Source organism: Acinonyx jubatus, chromosome A3 (assembly GCF_027475565.1).
Source record: "Acinonyx jubatus isolate Ajub_Pintada_27869175 chromosome A3, VMU_Ajub_asm_v1.0, whole genome shotgun sequence".
NCBI lineage: Eukaryota > Metazoa > Chordata > Mammalia > Carnivora > Felidae > Acinonyx > Acinonyx jubatus.
This window is the reverse complement of record NC_069388.1, coordinates 56,787,743-56,807,088: the sequence shown is the minus strand read 5'-3', so window position 1 is coordinate 56,807,088 and position 19,346 is coordinate 56,787,743. Positions and strand designations below refer to the sequence as shown.

General features: G+C 45.7%; 1 protein-coding gene across 12 annotated transcripts in view; it reads left to right on the top strand.

Moving 5' to 3' along the window:
* The window catches only part of IL1R1 (interleukin 1 receptor type 1), a 78,422-nt gene that overhangs the window by 38,050 nt on the left and 21,026 nt on the right, over nt 1-19,346 (top strand). For 7 of the 12 annotated variants that reach the window (XR_008289256.1, XM_027069352.2, XM_053200383.1 and 4 more), the window contains 2 exons: nt 10,501-10,637; nt 14,230-14,293. Coding sequence is in view for 11 of the 12 variants with exons in the window: in XM_027069352.2 (XP_026925153.1) it covers nt 14,236-14,293 (58 nt within the window). In the remaining variant the exon portion in view is untranslated. Of the gene's footprint in view, nt 1-10,500; nt 10,638-11,345; nt 11,488-14,229; nt 14,294-19,346 lie in introns of all 12 variants that reach the window. The other 5 variants (XM_053200384.1, XM_027069350.2, XM_053200385.1 and 2 more) reach the window with 2 other exon arrangements.

Genomic DNA, 19,346 nt, shown 5'->3' with positions numbered 1-19,346 from the left:
AGCCTGCGGGGTTGGAGTGTTGGCGGGTAGGCGGGCGGGCGGGAGCGGCGGTGGGGGGTAGGGTGGGTACCCACCGTGGCTTTGACACCTTTCCCTTCGCACAGACCGCGCGGAAAGCGTCCTTCTTAAGTCAGTGACACTGAACTTGGTTGTCAGTTTGTTGTGGAAGAAGGTGATGGTGGTGAAATCTGTGGAGGTTTTTTGCTTGTTTTTATTTTTGTGTGAAACCGGAATAAGGATTGTTCAAATCCCTTTGCGGGGGGCGGGGGGGACTTGACGATGGTCCTGGCGGGTTGTTGTGGGGTGTGTGGGGGGGGGGGGTGTGTGTATGTGTGGGGTGTGTGTGTGTATGTGTGTGTGTGTATGTAAACTGCTTCCAGGAATTTGAATGCAGCCAAGTATGGCTGGTTCAGGAGTGTCCCTCTCCGGGGTTTAGGCTCAGAGCTGTCAGTCTGGTCAACAAGATAAGGACGAATGCGAATGCCCTACAGTGGAGGAGAGAAACTTGTGCTCCCGCGACCCCAGGGAGAGGCTGATGCTGGGTGTAGCTACAAACAGACATGAAGAAGACTCATTCACAACAGGCAGGTCCAGTACTTCACAGTTTATAAGGCTCTTTAAGCTTCTCTTTTATCTTCCCCAAAGTCTTGTGAGAGACACGCTATTACCACCTTCCTTTCACAGCAGGGAAAGTGGAGGCTTAGACAAGGTGACTAACTTGGGGGACTGGCACCCAGAAGGAGAGTGAGCCCTCGGGACTCCAAAGCTCTGCCTTCTGCTTTACCGCACGATGGCTTCCATGGTCCGTGCCTGCCCAGGCTTTCTCCTCTGTGTTGCTGAGGGTGTGTGGATTCCTGCCAGGGCAGATGTCCCCAGTGATTTCTGGTGGTAGGAGATGCTTATCAGATGGGCACGTTCTAGGGCTTTTAGCGCCACAGCATAGGAACCAAGTAAGGGACATCTCTGGGCCACTGATGCCTTGGAGAAAAAAGGTGAGCTGAGATCCGTCTGTCATTGGAAGGTGCTGTCTGGGTCACCCTGGCTTGGTACCAAGCTTCTGGAAGGTGAATGTATAACATTGAACTCCAGGACTATTGACGAACTGAGGAGACCCAGGGATGTAGGGTGGGGGGAGTGCTGGGGGGTTTGCTGCCCCTTTCCACACCCAGTTTACTGTGCATTTGTGGCCACCTTTTTTTCTCTTGACTGCTTTTAATTTCTTATTTCATATCCTTGTCATTGCATTTAATATTCTGTATTCATATCCTGTATTATGTTTTGTGCTAGATGAAAACGTGGGGCCTCCGGGTGGGATTTGATGCGAGAAGGGACGTGGAACCCTTTATGTATTTTTAGTCTTATTTGGCGAGCTGCCACTTTGTGGCATGTGGAGCATCACCTGGCCCTGTCTACATTTGGGTGGCCTCCATGTAGTTCCAGAAAGGATGTTTGACCTGAATTTTCACATGATCTTGGCAGGGCAGAACTAAATTCTCCTTTTTCTTTCTTTCTTTTTTTTAAAGTTTATTTATTTGTTTTGAGAGAGAGAGAAAGAGAGAGAGAGAGAGAGAGAGAGGGAGGCAGAGAAAATCCCAAGCAGCCTCTGAGCCGTCAGTGCCGGAGGGGGGGCTGGAACTCACAAACCATGAGATCATGACCTGAACTGAAATCAAGTCAGACACTTAAACGACTGAGCCACCCAGGTGCCCCTAAACCCTCCTTTTTAAACAGGCTCTACTCAGCCCTGTGTGGCATAATGCGGAAAGGCTTTCTTTATGGCTTTTTAAAATAGCATCTTGTCAGTAATTCTTTTACTGTTGGTGAAATACTACTTAATATTAGATTCACTTATTTATTTAACAAATGTTTATTGAATACCTACTTTGTGCCAGACACTGTTCCGAGTACTGAGGATAGAGCAGTGAATGGGATAGATGAAAATCTCTGCCCTCTAATGGATGTGAGTCCTCTTGGTGAAGTCACAGGGCAACTGCAGTCTCTCTGCCTAAGGGGGTTCTTTGAACTTTGCCTCTTTGAATGGAGAGTGGGCCCGCTGGCCACCCACAGGCAGGACACCGTTCAGTGTCTCCACTGGAGAGGGCAACAAGGTAATGGATACAGATACAACTTATATGGGTGGTTCCCAAGGATGCTGAGATATACTCTAGAGCTTGGCCGTGCCCTTGGATCATGGAAAATGGAAACCGTGTGGCTGGGATGCACCAGTGGGAGATGGGTGTCCTCCTGGAAGCAGGAAGAGATGATGTTGTAAACAGAGTGTTTTATTAATCAAAGTGGCAAAGCCGGACAGTTGCAACTACCCCAGCGTAGGGAGGAGGGAAGTACACAGATTATGCTACATGACGGACTCACGGTGAACTTGCCACTTTGAAGGACAGCTGTCATCAGAAGGCACTGAGACTCACTGGCCATGGCCCAGCCTCATGATGTTCTCCATCTGCTGCCGTTTGTATTTGGGTTTGTGTTTTCCTTTGAGGTTTCGAGTTTGTCGGGCCGGCTTACAGGATCTGTGCTGTCAGCAGCTTTGTTCGCCTGCTCCTTCCACCCTGCCCTTGCCGGCTGTGACCCCAGGAAATGCTGCTGCAGCCTCCTGGCCATGCTCAGCACTGGGGAGCCTGTGGGGGAGCCCTGGAACCAGAGTGAGCTCACCAAGTGTTGAAAGGGGCTGGGGTTCCTGAAGGTTTGAACGCCTGAACTCTGTGCTTTTAATACACGTGGCAGGGTGATGGAGGCTTTCCCCATTCCTACCTGTTCCAGAAAGGATTTACAAGATGCCATAAATTAAAAATAGGATGAAAGAAAAACAAGAGCGGAGAGGAAGTGGAGCCCGCAGTGAGTCTAGAAAAGTGTCAAACGTAAACCTTCGTGAACTATCTATTTGCAAAGTTGCCAAGTGGGGCTATAAATCTGGAGGTAAGCTGGGTGCCCCGGCCTTGCCTGTACCTTACTTAGCATTGCCTGAGGTACTCTGACGAGAAATGCCAGGACTCCAGAGCAAACAAACCAGCGTCTCTGGGGGTGCGCCCAAGCACTGGTGTTTTTAAAGCCCCCAGGGCTGGGGGTGCGCCCAAGCACTGGTGTTTTTAAAGCCCCCAGGGCGTTCTAAACGTGTGACCAAGGTTGACAACCCCAGTGTACCTTCCTGCAGGCAGTGGGAGACAGGAAACCTGGTGGGACACAATTGTCTTCAAGCTGTAAATGAAGTGCTTAGGAGAAGTAAAAGGATGCCTGGTAACAGAGAAAAGTGGGACCTTCCCCCCCCCCCCCCCCCCGCCCCAGGGTCCCCGTTGAAGAGGTACAAAGAGCAACTTTTAGGCGGTCTCTTGAAACGATTCCCCATCGACAGTGCGGTTTGGTAGCCGAGTTTCAGCTGGACTTAGGGTGCTAGTAGGAGGTGGGGGAGGTGGCCTATGCATCGTGAGTTCTGCACGTGTGGCCTGGCAAACCAGAGCACTGAAGGCCACCAGCAAATACAGCCCATGACTCCTGCCCCTGAGTTCAATCCAGAGTTAAATTCTGTCACTTGGAGCAGTGCTTCTTGGCTCATTCAGAACCCCTTACTCCTCTTTTTAAATATATAGTTTATTGTCAAATTAGCTAACATACAGTGTATGCAGTGTGCTCTTGGCTTTGGGAGTAGATTCCTGTGATTCATCACTTACCCCTTACTAATGCAAATATTTGCAATTCTGAAATAATATAATAAAACTTACCGGCAATGTAATTTCCAAATAGTCACTATAATAGCTAGACGTAAAGGATCACTGTGTGGATGGATGCTTGGGCAGAACCAAACTAGAACCCAATGAGGCTGCCAAATGGACTGTAGGATCACAGAGGACAACTCCAAGTTTGGTCCGGATCAGAGACATCCTGGTGGGGGATCCAAGTACCACTGAATGATGAGTGACTCTTGCTCAAGGTCTAAGTGGTTGTCAAAGCCAGTCCTCTCTGTTTTCACCATATTTGCATTCCTGGAAAATTTAGTATGTACGAAAAGCGTGCCAACAATATATAAGTGTAGGACAGAATTAGGCACTAGCCTCCCCAAATGATAAATGACATGAGATGCTTGGAAGTCATGAGGACAAGAGTCCATCTTTACCTTGTGGAACTGCCTCGAGTTGTTCTGGAAGGGCCTCTACCACTAAATGATTCGTTGTGATCACCCAAGGTGTCCCCTTCTCCACACTTTCAAAAGTGCTACCTTAGCAGCCACACCGGCCCCTTTGAGAACTAGTGCTTCCTTTGCATCACTTGGTAGTGAGTGACTGAAGCCTTCATGCCCCTGTGCGCCCTAACATAGCAGGGCACTGATTGGGTGCAAGCCAGCCATCCAAAGTTAACTGTTAAAAGGTCATATTGGTGATGATAGAAATCAGAACGTGGAATCCTGTGCAGTGAGGGGTGGCTAGTAAGGGACACAAAAGAACTTTAGGGGAGGATGGAGACGGTCTGTATCTTGATGGGGTATTCTGGTGTATACAGTTATCGTAGTTAATGGAATTATACTCTTAAGATTTACTGTGTGTTTCACTGTATGCATATTTCATCTCGGTAAAAAAACCACAGGAGTGAAAACAAAGAAAAATTCGTATGGAGAACGTCTAGTCCCCTGAGGCTACCTGTAGCTGCCACTTAGAGCAACAGAACCGTTCTCACAACTGGAAGGCAGTGCTTAAGGGCAAGCCGTGTGAGGCCAGACTCAGTATCAGGCCCCTAGCAAGCACTGCATTGGAGCTGTGCTGGAGGGCTGACAGGGCCAGGCAGAGCATTTGAAAGGGGACAAGGGACAGGAGAGCAGAGCCCTTCCTGTCACTGGGTCTGGTTGCTGTGGTCCAGGAGCCCTAGAGGGTTCACTGGGGAGAAATTGGACTGTGTTAAAATTCAAGTCCAACCAAGAGATAGGTCTGGCCGATTCCTGTTTGTAGCCCTCTAGTGATGGCAGTCCCGTCCTTCTGCTTTATTTTCCCCGTTGTCCCTGAAACCCACACGAAACCACCAATCCGGTGGCTTTGTGCCTTGTAATAGCGGAACAACTTAGACTATACAGCAACATCTAAAACCTCTGTGACTGTGTTTACTTTATCTCCATATCCCTGTGCGTGATAGCCTTTGGTGATTAAAAAACTTTCCTTGCCTCATTCGTGTGGGCAAATACGCGAGATCAATCTGCTGTGAGCCAGGCTTTTGGATCATCTGAAAGGAAAGTCGCCCAAGTTTCAGTGTTTCTCAGACTTTCTGAGATGATGCGTGTTTCTGTGGCCTCTGTTGTGGGAGTGGTTTTGTTAGCTCATAGTTTTACATAACTTTTTCTCTGGGGGAAAATCAGTGATAGCCACGCTGAACACACAGTTGGGTTTTAGGAGCCCTGTGTGTGGTGGGGTACATGGTTCTCCTCTCTGCAGAACGGAAATCATCGTATCACACTGTGGTGACCCCCTTTGTGTTCACATCCTTGTTCTCCTTCCCTGTCTCGGGCATGGAACCTTCCTGGGGAGGTGTCTCAGTGTTAGGGTTAGGTTGCTCTGACAGTCTGGCCCCACGCGTGTGACTTTGTGCGGCCCTCATTGTTCCCTTTCTCACGACTGGGGCCGAACAGAGATGACCGCGGGTATTTATGTAGGGCAATGCCTCTCAGATTTTACCACCAAAGGAGTAAATGCTCAACCTAGCACTCCAAAGTGACTCACCTTCAGGGCTTCTTTGATGACTCATGCGTTACCTTTTGGAGATCTTTCTTTCCATTTCATAATATAGCCATGTTTTCTCTAATAGAAACATAACTCTGCCCAGAGAATCCTTGAGTAAAATCAGTACCCTAAGAAGTTAGACTCCAAGTTCCCTGGCTGTCTACAGCTTCTCCTTGGGGATTTGCAGATTCTAGGTTATGAAAGAGGGATTTGTGTAAGTCCAGAATTCTAAAGTATTTTCCACAGTTTTGTGGTTCTATGGCTTTATGAGCAAGTTTCTTTATGCCTTGTCTTTAAACCTAACGTTTTGGGTCCTAACATTATTGGAGCCTGTTTAATTGCTGTTTGAATCCTTGTAACAGGTAAAGGTCAAAATTATGGACTTGATTTTAATGCCATATTCCATTCCCCATATGTGTTCACAATGGGTTTGTTTTTTTTTTGATGTTTATTTATTTTGAGAGATAGTGAGTAGGGAAGGGGCATAGAGAGGGAGACAGAGTCCCAAGCAGGCTCCCCACTGCCAGCACAGAGTCTGATGCGGGGCTCGAACCCACAAACCATGAGATCATGACCTGGGCAGTCATGAGTCAGACGCTCAACTGACTGAGCCACCCAGGTGCCACAACATAGTGGTTTTCAATAGAACATGGAGGTTGTGGTGATTCCTGAGCTGAAGAACCTGATTTAGTCCTTGTTTCTTCCAGGGGCTATCCACAGTCGCTTCTTAGTTACAGTCACTTAGTTGAAGCCTAATTCTCTGAATATTTCTCTTAGGTCAAATATACATAGATACACATGTTGAATAATGTTTGGGATGAGAAGTTTTATTAAATGATGCTGCATATGTATTTGTAAGGCACTCATTGTGAACAGTGGAAATGTGGAAACAGTGGAACAGTGGAAATGTGAGGTGGAAATGTGAAAGTACCGTTAGGATTTCCACTTAAATTTCAGATGTGGGGCTCTTCAGGTCCCTGGAGGAAGGAGGGGGCATCTGCTGCTGTCTTCTCTCTCTTCCTGGGTTTCTGTGGAGGTTTGGCTGCTGCAGAACTTCCCTTAGAGGCAGGCAAAAGTGGTCCCACAGAGGTCCTGTACTTTGGAGGGTTCTGCTCTGCTTCTCAGCCAGCTGTGTGCCTTAGCATGGCCAGGAGTCTGTAGAACCAAAAGAATGTGCCTACTTGGAACATGTAATGGAACAGCAGCATGGCCATGGAACAGGTACCCGGGCCCCCCCTAAATGCCTTGTCCAGACAGCCTGGACAGAGTATAACAGGTCTCTTTCTTAGGTCGTTCCCCTATGGACTCTGCTGCCGGTATGCCTCCTTGGTCTGCTGAGTGGCCAAGGCTGTATGGCGGGGGTGAACTTGGATATGTGGATTGGAATGTCTACCTGTGTGCACGTGCAGGGCCCCTCATGATATGTGACCGAGCTGGGGGCAATCCGGGAATCCATCTTGGAGGTTAACGTAGGCAGGGAGAGCATGAACCATCCCAGGGTCTGCTCCCCACAGGTCCTTTGCGGGACAATACAGCCTGGGCTCAGACGCTGCTCTCAGAGCCTGGTGCCTCCGCTGCCCCTCTCCCAGAAGTGGACCCACACAGCACCTGCCTCTTCATGATGTCTGGTGCATGCCACCTCTGTCCTGTGCCTGGCTTCTGTCCTGGAAAGCCAGGTTCACAATGTGGGGGGGGATTCCTCAGCAATAGGAAGGAAATTCCTCAAGGTTGTGGGAAATTCTTCCAGAACAAGAAGGCGTTAATAGATGCAGTGTGGCGTTAATAGATGCAGTTAACTATTAATAGTTAATAGAGGGAATAAATGCCCCTTCCCTCTGCACTGGGGCCCTGGGCCTCATGGAAACCACTTGGGTTCTGGTGACAGTCACTCTGTCCCCCAGCTGTCACCCTTCCTGTGTCAGTGCTGGATATGGAGTTCCTTGCAGACTGACAGGACAGCACTGTGTGGTGAAGTGGGACACTTCTGCTGGGGGCCTGTATGTTCATTGTTAATTCTTGTACTTGATCTCTGCTTTTGTAATTTAGTTCACGTTGAAGTTTGTCCTTCTAGGTCTGGTAGGACATTGCTTTATGCCTCAAATTCACATTTCCATTTTATCTTTTTTTTTCTTTTAATTTTAGAGGGAGAGAGAGACAGTACACATGTGCAAGCAGGGGAGAAGGGCAGAGGAGGAGGAGAGAGAGAATCTTAAGCAGGTTCCACACTCAGCTCGGAGCCCCATGCAAGGCTCAATCCCCTGACCCTGGGATCCTGACCTGAGACAAAACTAAGAGTCAGATGCTCAGCCTACCAAGCCACCCAGGAGTCCCTCCATTTTATCGTCAATAAACAAGTAGCTTCATACATATTTTTCATATGGCACATAATCGTGGTGTGATGTACCAGTTTCCAGTTTCCAAATATGTTATAATCACCAAAATGCAAGGGGAACTATACATTTCATGTAATTGTCACAGAAAGCTGTGTTTCCCGTTTTCGCACCCCGGGGCACTGCAGTGAATAGACCAGGTTGCTGGGGGCAGGGGGCTGACCAGCCAAGGCCTCCTGTCATGCCAGGCCCTGGCTGACTACCCTGGTTGGGCATCAGCACCTCAGTGCACGGTTGGGTCTCTACACACCAGCTGGAAGCTGCCATGGAGAGGAGGGTAGGCAGGGTGGGAAATTTCCTATGGAACACAGACATCACTGCACCTGCGGGCAGGACGGGAGCATTGTGTTAGGGCTTGTTAATTTATTGGGAGCATTAATCCTTTCCCCTTCCTTAGACATTTTTTTTTATGTGGAAAACGCATCTGAAAAATAACAGTGGAATAAATACATGACGGTTTTTATTGTCAATACTTTCTAAAAATATTTTGAATTTTACTTATAAACCAATTTCAAAAATCACTGCAGGCTTTGCTCAGTTGCCTCTGAACAAGGGAGGGTGACTTGGCCGGTATCCCTTCTGGCAGGAATCCCTCCCAGTGTCTGGTCTGCTCCGTCTGCTGTCCCCCAGCGTCCTGCGTGGCTTCCTGGCTGTGCGTCCTTTGTGTAACCCCTGAAGTGGTAGTCTTCCTTGTCCAGGGTGGTTCCCTTGCATTTCTTTTCTCTGACTCACACTGAGTACCTATATTCTATCCTTTCTCCCCCTTGCTTCAAGGCCAGATTTCCTGTAGTCTAATGTGAAGATAGTGGGTGGGTGAATTCCTTCCTCTCTCCCTCCCTCCCTCCCTCCCTCCCTCCCTCCCTCCCTCCCTTCCTTCCTGAGCTCTTACCACATGCAAGGTGAGTAGGATGGGCCCCTCCTCACAGGAGCATGGGAGAGGTAGAGGGTCCTCTCTGTACCTTTCTCTCCCGGCCCAGGTAGGGAAGGCCAGCAACTGGGGCGAGCCACCACTGCTGCCCGAGCCCTGGGTCCCAGAGCCAGAGGTCTGAGGCATGCAGTGCCCTGTGCCCTATGTGACTTGTGGTCCTGGCCATTGAGGGCAGGGGCCTCTACAGGGCCCCTGGGAAAGGCCTGAGGTCAGAATCGGCTCAGAGCTGGTTGGACATCACAGAAGAAGCAGGTGGACTGGGAGCAGTAGAACGAAGTGACAGCCCGGAGAAGCACTGGAGAGGCGTGGCGGAAGCGGAAGGCAGCGTGCTTGCAGATGGGCAAGGAGAAGACCCTATAACCCAAACAGCAGAGGATGGGAAGTGGAGACAGAATATAAAAGTTCTTTTAAACAACTTTCTGGGGCAAAGAGGAAGAGGGAAAGTGAAGTGGTTTAGGGGAGGTGGGAAGTCAATTCTGCAAAAGATTTCCTGGACTTTCCAAGTAGATTCATTCCTCTTGCCAATCCTCTCCCCGCCCCCCCCTCCCCCCCCCCGCCTCTATTAATTTCTCTGACATTCCCCAGGTAATTGCCCCCCGCTGCACTCATTTCTGGGCCATACTCCTGGAGACCAAGAGGGCACTGTGCTTAGGACAGGGGGCAGGAAGATCAGGGAGTCTTTGATTTTGTGTTCTGTGTGATTCATGTGGACAAGCCACTGTGCCTCTGACCCCTTCAGGTTATGCTGTATCTTCTCATAAATCTAACATGAATCATCAGGCAGTAGTTAGTCTATTTAACCTAAGCAACGTGTTTGGTGTTGCATTAGGCTATTTTATTGATTGGACATTAAAAAGCCTAATGCCTTATACCAGCATTTCCAAGGCCTAAGGAAATGAATCAGACCTGAAGAAAATGTCAGACTCCAACATATTGAAAGTAAACCATAAAACCAGGGAAAGGATTGTGGAATGTCTACAGGACATAACAGCTCAGCTTTTTGGAAGTTGTTTCAAATTCTGTAATTTGGAATGCAGGTGTATCAATACACTTGATGTAAGGAAGGACTCCCAGTGTGCCTCTTCTTACAAGGGACCTGTTCATTTCTTCCTGACATCTGGGTCTTTCTCTGAGCTTTCTTCTCCAAGTGCAGAAAGCAGTGAGATCCCCACAGGTGGCTCCATTTTTCTGCATCCCTGAGGCTGGCAAAGAGCCAGGTTGTATGTGTTTTTTTTTTTCCCAGAAGGGATGGTGGTTGTTCACCTCTTGGCATCTCTCACGCCCCTGATTCGATCTTCTGAAACCGTTGTCTCAGAGGACCGTGGGACATCTTGCTCTTTAAACGTATGGCACATTTTTCCAGCTTGTTGTGGGTTTTTTGGACACCTCTTGAGATCTGTGCAGTGGTCGGTCGGTGACTAAGCTTCCTCAGTCGAGCTTACACTGGTGTGTGTGCTTCCTTCCCCAGGTAGACTCTCCCCTTAAAGATGCTGACTCCATCCTGAGAAGCAGGAGCACCTCACACACCAGTTCACACCTCTCGAGGGGCGAGGGGCTCACCGGCCTTTTCTCACAGACAGCTGCAGTCTTCAGCCTCAGCTTCAGGTGATCCTGGCATATCTCTCATTGTATACCGAATATTGGACAGCTGTCCGGACATTTTCCTTTGGGTCAGCTCCATGGTTTTATCTGATTTCTGAAGGGGTCTGTGGCTGCTCTGAGGGTTACTGCTCAGTCACTTTCCCAGTGACCAGGTCACTTACCTGTCACTACGATTACGACCTGTGTGATGATGGCTCCCAGTGCTCTGTATGCCCTCCATTTCTGGCACATTCCAGGCCTTGTGTCCATGTCCCTCAGCTTTCAGCTGACACTGGGGTTCTCGGTCTCTGTTGGAGGCCACACTGCTAGCTAGCCACAAGAGACCCAGGCCCAGTCGTGCTGTGAGTGACACCCTTTGGGCATCTCCTCGGGTTGTCTGTGGGTTCTGGAGCCTGTCCCCCTTTTCTGGCCTGCCCATTGCTGGTCTCCACCTGAATGAACAGGCGCTGGTGCATCCCAGACCCCCTCTGTCACCCTTCTTCTCGCTTGCCTCTGACTGGGTCTCAGATACACCCCATCACTGCTGCTGGCTCACCGCCCCATGCCCTCTCATCTGGACTCCCTTTCACAGCAGCCTGCTCTCCCTGCCAACCCTCTTATCTCTGGTTTGTATTCCACGTGGGTGCCAAGATTTCTATAAAACATGAAAATCTGATCGCACACCACCCTGTGGCTTAAGTGATTTTCTTTTTTGCCACCTACAAATTGCAGTCATCTCCACAGCGAGACTCCGTGTTCTGGACACTTTGGGCCTCCCCAGCTTTGCCTCTCAACTTCCCACCTTTGGTTTATACTCTGAAACAGGACGGGGCTGATCTCTTCCACGGGCTCCCCACCGCCTCCTGAGGTTCAGGTAACACCTCGTCCAAGAGCCCTCCTCCAGGCTGAGTTAGGGCCCCGGGGGTGGACACCCCTGCGTCATCATGTAACTCTCTCCAAGTAATTCTCTACAACCCTACGAGTAATTTGGAATTAGATCCTGAGATACAGTCTATACATAAAATTCACTGGGGCATCTTTCTTTTCTTCCCTGTTCAGTAATCACACAAGTCAGATCTTGTAACTGCATGAAGTAATAGCTGGCACTGTTCAGTTGGTTCCTAGTGCCTTTATATTGTTTCAGATAAAGTAACGTGAGTAGTTGATTGGCCTGGACCTGGTCATTGGGAAATCATGTAAACCTTTATTTTTCTGCCTCTCTATCAGGGAGACTTAAAACACTTCCACAGAGCTACAGAAAGAGCTAATAAGCCAGGCTGCTAATAATCTGAATATAGTTTAAAGGCAGTATATAGTGATAATAGCGCGATTAACCTCGGCTAACTTGGGAGAAGGCCAGTTTACGTGAATGAAATGTCAGAATTACAGGATATTTAAGGAATGCAGTCTTACTGCTCTGAGGTAGGTTTCAAGGCTTGAACCAGGCTTAAGGATCATAGTCTTCATGCTGGGGGTAAAGTGGGGAGACTATAAATGGGAGCGTTTATCATACTGAGAAAGTCTTTCTTTTTTTTCTCTCAGCATTTATGAAAAAGCACGTTGTGACATTTTTTAATGCGTTTTAATACCACTTCTTAAATAGAACATTTTTCAGATAATATTTAAATGATTGCACGTCATTAGTGTCTGAATTAGTGATGTCTTAGTTACAATATGTTTTGTGCTTGCAATTAACTTGTAGCCTCAGATAATATAGACAGACTTCATCTCCTGTAAAAATTAACAGACAGGTGTTGTTAAAATGTGAAATTGCATGGTTTAGTCTGGACATTGCCCCTGAAATTGGGTTAGAGGGGAGAGCTATTTCTTTTGTTAATTTTTTCATTGTTCCATGCAAATTTATTAAGGGCTTGAGCTCCAAGTATAGTGGCATTCTGTGGGGGCAATGAGGGGCTTGTCATGGTGCCTGCCCTCATGATGCTTCCTGTCCTGGGATAACCACAGTAAGATGTGCCGGGGGCTATGACCTGCATGAGCACAGAGGAGGAAGGCCCAGCCGGCCTGGGGGTCTGTCGGGGATGATGGTGATGGCGTTGAGACCTGATAGATGAGGGAGGTAGCCAGGTGAAGGGAGGAGGGACTAGGGAAGGCAAAGTCTCTGAGGTGAAGAACAGGTCGTGGACCGCGGTGGGGGACAAGGAGGAGGGGCATTGAGTCTGAAAAAGAAAGTCAGAGCCTTGGCACAAAGAACCTGTATGCACTTGCTAAGAAGTTTGGACTTTGTTGTGTGCACTGGGGGGCCAGTGGAGGTATTTTGAAAAGATCATTTGGTAACTGTGGGTCTGTGGGCTCTCTGGATGAGGGGCAAGTGGTATGTCCACAGGCAAAGAGACCGATGAGAAGTCTGTTGCCATAATTGATCCAGGCAGGAGCTGGTGATCGCCTGAGCTAGAGGCATCGGCAGTGGGTGTGAGTGAACGGGGCCACTTGATAATGGTTAGGGTGGTTAAGAGAGCAGCTCTGGGGGGGGGGGGGGGTGGTGGTGGTAGATTCAAGGTCATTGGCCTAGATCTCTTGTTGGGTGGGAGTATGTGTGGCCTGTGCAGGGCAGTGCTGTGCCTGTCATTGAGGTGGGGAGAAGATGAGTTTGGGTGGAGGCCTACTGAGTCTGAGGTATTCACGGGCCCTCGATTTGTGCAGAAGTTCACTGGAGGTGTGAGACTAGAACTTACTGTATGCCCTGTTCAGGAGCACCTACAAGGAACATTCAGAAGGAAAATGAGGCTGTCCTGAAAATTAACTTCATTGGGGTTTGAGAAGTTTAGAAGAGTAGGAAAAATTGGTTTTTTTTTTCTTTTTACATCCAATTGATATGATTTTAGTGACATTGTTTTATTGATGAGGCAGTGGGCACGTTTTCTTTCCAGTATCAATCAAGTACCTGATGTGGTTGCATCCCACATGTAGCCCTATGGTTGACAGATACCTGTTGAGGCCGATGCTATGTTGGTGTGGTCTTCTAAATCACCCAGGGCCTATGGAGTCTTTTTTTTGTTTTGTTTTGTTTTGTTTTTCCTTTGTGACAAGACAAATACATGCTCACTGTAGAAATTTTAAATAGCTTCAGAGAAGCGAAAACCATTTATTTTCTATATATGTTGTTACTATTTTTTTAAAGTCTTCTTTGGGGCATCTCTACTTAGGTATACCATTTGGTACCAATGATTTAGTATCTTACCTTATAAAATGAAGGTGTGACCTTTCAGCTGGACCTGGGAGTATGGGAAGACTTTTGCAAGTGGGTCCTAGCAATAGGGTACATTCTGGGTGGGGACCAATAGAATAGAAGCAAGCTGGTTTAGGGCCTAGTCACTTTGGATATAGCATAGATTACCTTGGGGAGAAATTTAAGTGGGAAACAAGGTGGGAAATGAATGTTGGGACAGATGATGGATGCTTTCTTAACCTTAAGTTGTTTGACTTTGTCCCCACTTCTGTCCAGAAGCATGATCACATTGATGCAGGGCACTAACCCATCAGTGTGACTTGGGGAGGAGGGTGGAGGCAGGTGGGAGTTAGCATGTGTGGTTTTAGAGATTTTTCTGGAATAGTGACATTTTTATTTTGGTTTTTCTTCCATTTCTGTCTTTTCCAGGAGAATATGAAAGTGTTACTCAGGCTTTGTTTCATAGCTGTACTGATTTCTTCTCTGGAAGCCGGTAAGTAAGCATTTCCTTGTGTTCCTGTTTGCTGAGGAACTCTATTATTTAGAATTCATGAAGTACCTTCTGTGATGGAGTCATTTTTTTCTCTCCTGTTCTATTGAATCTGTGACCTCCTGGTCGCAAAACCGTACTGCTGGATGTTCCTTCCTCATTCTCTCACTTATGGAACAGTAGACTGGGGCACAGTGAGCTTACAAGCCCAAGCTCACGTAGCTAGTGTCAGAGCAGGAGCTAAAGTCCGGGTCTCCAATGTCAGGGCCAAGCCTTCTCCGACTTTGTTGCTGATTGAAGAGTGTGATAAGGGAAATCCTGGCTCTCATTCACAAGAAGTATCAAAATTCATTATGAACCCACAACTGAACTGAAAACCATCATAAGACAGTTCTTTGTTTTCTTGATTTCTTCATTTTTTTTTTCCTTTTTTCCTCTTCTTACCATACTGCAAATGCATTTAGCCCTTACTGTGTGCTAGGCTCTAGGTGCTGGGGACACAGTGAATAACCCCAATAGAAATATCTGCCTGCATGGGGTTTGCATTCCACTAGGGAAGAGAAACAATGCATTAGATAAGTAAGTATATATTATGTCATATGCTAAGAAGCATACATAGAAAAAAAATCAGGAAAAGGATATATAAAGTTTGGAGACTGGGGTGGGCAGAAGGTTAAAGATTTTGATAGTGTGGCCAGAAAAGGCCTCACTGAGAAGTTGACCTTTGAGTCAAACCTGAAGTGGGGGGAGGCAGGAGCTATATAGATATCAGGTTGGGAGTGGAGAAACATTTCAGACAGCATGTGCCAAGGCCCTGAGGCCAGGAGTACTTGCATGTTCTAGGAACTAAAATACCAGTGTGGTTGGAGCAGAGTGAAAGGTGAGGGATGTGATAAAGGCCGAGGTCATGTGGATAATGGTAGTGGGGGGAGGATGATGGAGGGTTGTTTGTGTAGAACCCATAGACCTTTCTAAGGATCTTGGCTTATACTCTGTGTGAGATAGAAAACTGCAGCGTTCTGTGTTCAAAACCAGAGAGATGATCTGACTTCTATTTTAACAGGATCATTCTGGTTCTTACATGGTGAATAGATCGTGGGGAGGCAAAGGCAGAAACAGACCATTTAGGAGCTGTTGTAGTGATCTAGGCAAGGATTGATGGGAGCGTGTTCAAGGGTGGCAAGGAGAAGTGAGAAGTACTCAAAATTTGGGTATATTTTGATGATAGAGCCAACAGGATTTTAAGATAAATTGGATGTGGGTATGAGAGAAAGAGAATCATGGCTGACTCTAAGGGGTTTGGCCTGAGCCAAGTGCAAGGTAGAGTTGCCCTTGATGGGGCAGGGGAAGATCCATGTTCAGACCACACATGTTAAGTTTAGCTCCATTCCGTGTGGAAATAGTGACGTTGACTAAGCAGTCCGGAGCCCAGGGGAGAGTTCTGGGCTGGATATAAAATTGGAGACCTCAGAAAGCAGCTGGTACTAGAACCATGAGACGAGATGGGGTCACCTGAATGCGGTTGGAAAAGATAAGACCTTCAAGGACTCAACACTGTAGATCTCCAAGGTTGGTGGTCAAATTTCTACTCATCAGAAACTCAGTGAAAGAGACCTGAAATGTAGTAGAAGAGAAGCAGACAAGTGTCCTGAGATCCAAGTGAAGAAAGCGTTTCAAGGATGAGTGGATCATAGGTGTCAAATGCAGATACTTAAATAAGTTAAGTAAGATGATATCTTAGAGTTGTTTATTTGATGTGTCAGCTTAAAACTTATAGATCAGAAAAATTTCAGTAGAGTGGTGGGGCAAATCCCAGATAAACAGAACAGGGTGTCTAGCTGAGACCTTCTTAAAGTTTACTCTTTGTATCATATACTGTTTTTGCTACCGCTGTTCCTAGTAGCTAAATATTTAGAAGTCCTCCCAGAGTACCATGCTAACCTGTCCACTTTTATCTCTCTCTTTTTTTTAAATTTTTTTTAACGTTTATTTATTTTTGAGACAGAGAGAGACAGAGCATGAACGGGGGAGGTGCAGAGAGAGAGGGAGACACAGAATCAGAAGCAGGCTCCAGGCTCTGAGCCATCAGCCCAGAGCCCGACGCGGGGCTCGAACTCACGGACCGCAAGGTCGTGACCTGAGCTGAAGTCGGACGCTTAACCGACTGAGCCACCCAGGTGCCCCTGTCCACTTTTATCTCAATTTTATGTTTTTTTTTTCTAATGTTTAGTTATTTACTTTGAGAGACAGAGAGTGTGAGCAGGGAAGGGTCAGAGAGAGAAGGAGAGAATCCCAAGCAGGCTCTGCACTGTTGGGGTGCCCATATTCCTTTGAATTCGTATTTTTGTATTCTTTGGGTAAATACCTAGTAGTGCAATTCCTAGATCTTAGGATAGTTCTATTTTTAACTTTTTGAGGAACCTCCATACTGTTTTCCAGAGTGGCTGCACCAGTTTGCATTCCCACCAACAGTGCAAGAGGGTTCCTTTGTCTCCACATCCTCATCAATACCTGTTGTTTCTTGTGTTGTTGAGTTTAGCCACCCTGACAGGTGTGAGGTGACATCTCATTGTAGTTTTGATTTACATTTCCCTGATGATGAATGACGCTGAGCATTTTTTTCATGTGTCTGTTGACCATCTGTATGTCTTCTTCGGAAAAATATCTATTCATGTCTTCTGCCCATTTTTTAATTGGATTATTTATTTTTTGGTACAATACCACTCTGTGACTTTTCCAAGGAGCTTCCAGTCAGGTAAATTCATGGCAGTGCTCTAAGAATAGGACTTTCTGAGGAGCTCCAAACCTGGTCTCCTCTTGAAAGCCTGCTGTTTTTCACAGCTGTTGTGTTTTCCGGGCTTCTGTTTTCAAGGCTAGAGTGAAAGGCTGGGAAAAGGGGATGACAGTATTTTAAGTTACAAAGACACAAACTGTTTTGTTCCACTGAGATTTAGCTGGTTTGTTATTAAATAAATGTGTTTGCTTTTTTTTTGTTTTTGTTTTGTTTTGTTTTGTTTTTGTATTTTTTTAAGAGAGAGAGAGAGGGAGTGGGGGAAAGGCAGAGAGAGAGAGAGAGAGAGACAGAGAGAGACAGAGAGAGAGAGAGAATCTTAAGCTGGCTCCACACTCAGCATGGAGTCTAAAGCAGAACTTTATCCTATGACCCTGAGATCATGATCTGAGCCGAGATCAAGCAAGAATCAGGATGCTTAGCTAACTGAACCACCCAGGAGCCCTTAAATAAATGCTTTGATTATTGGAAGCCTTTGATGGAAAAAAATTTCCAGTCTAATTTCTGAGACTTCTATTCCAGTGACCTATTTATCTGTATACCAATACTGCACTGTCTTAATTCCTGTGGCTTTATAATAAATGCTGAAATAAAGCAGTGTAACTTCTTAAAACATTTTTAAAAAATCAAAATTGTTGACTCATTCTGTATGAATTTTAGAATCAGCTTGCCAATTTATACAAAAAAAAAATCCTGCTCATATTTGGAATGAAATGGAATTGAATATAAATCGATTTGGAGGGAAGTGACATCTTGACAAAATTGATTCTTCTGACCCATGAACAGATTATACATTTCTTCATTTATTTAGAACTTTATTTAAGCAACATTTTGTAATTTTCATTGGATAGGTCTGAAGCATCTTTTGTCAGATTTATTCTTTAGTCGTATCTTTTGACGCTATTAGAAATGATATTTTAAAAATTCAGTTTTCGGTTATTTTTTGCTTGTGTATACAAACACATTTAATTTTGCATATTCACATCCTACAATTTATTAATCCTTCCAGGTCTTATGTAGATTTCATAGCATAGTCTACACAGATGGTCATGTTGTCTGCAAATAAAGACATTTTTCTTTCCCCTTCAATCTGAATGCCATTTATTTCTTTTTGTTGCCTTAATGTACTCATTGGATCTTCCAGTATAATATTGAAGTGGTTACAGTGGACATCCTTGCTTTGTTCCTAATCTTACTATATGATTAGCTGTAGGTTTTTCATACCTGTCTTTTATCAGGTTCAGAAAGTTCCCCTCCATTTCTAGTTTGCTGAGAGTCTTTATCAGGAATGGATGTTGGATTTTGTCAAGTGCTTTCTCTGCACTGTTGAGATGATCATATAACTTTTCTTTTAAAAGGTGTTCAAATATGGAATTTCATAGAGTTTTTAAAAGAGGTGGATCCAACTTTGTATTCCTTTGATGTTATGTACATTATAATACATTATCCTTTTTTGATGTCATTGTAGGATTCAGTTTGCTAAAATATTTTAAAAACCATTTACATCTATGTTCACGATGAGGAGTGGTTTGTGGGCTTCTTTTTTGGTCGTGTCTTTGTTTTTGACATTTGAATACTGCCGAGCTCAAAGTAAACCAGAAGTGTTATTGACTCTTCAATTTTCTGGAAGACTATATAAAATCGGTGTTATTTCTCCTAGTGAAGCCATGTGGGCCTGAAGTTTTCTCTTTGGAAGTTTTTCGAGTACAGATTTACTTTATTTAGTATTTACAAGTCTCTTCGGGTTATCTTTTTCTTCTGAGAAGTTTATAGTCAAGGAATTTGCTCATTTTATTCAAATTCTTAAATTTACTGGTATAAAATTGTTCATAAGATTTTCTTATTATCCCTTTAAAATATTTGTAATAAGAGATGTCACCCTCTTTTTTCCTGATCAGTGGCTAGACATATATCAATTTGATGGATTTTCTGAAAGAACTAGTTTTTGGTATCTTTGACTTTATTATTTTTGTTTTTTATTTCATCAGTTTTTCTCTCAGATCTTTTGGGTATATATATTTTTTCTAGTTTCTTAAGTGGAAACTGAAGTTAGTAATCTGAGATCTTTTTTCTTCTGTAGACATTTAGTGCTGTCTTCTTTCCTCTAGGTACTGCTGCCAGTGCATGCCACAAGTTTTGATATGTTTTGTTTTCCTTATTCAGGTTAAATTACTTTCTAATTTCCCTTTTTCTTTCTTTTTAACTCATGGGTTATGTAGAAGGGGTTTACATCCTTCAAATATATGGGGAATTTCTAGATTTCTT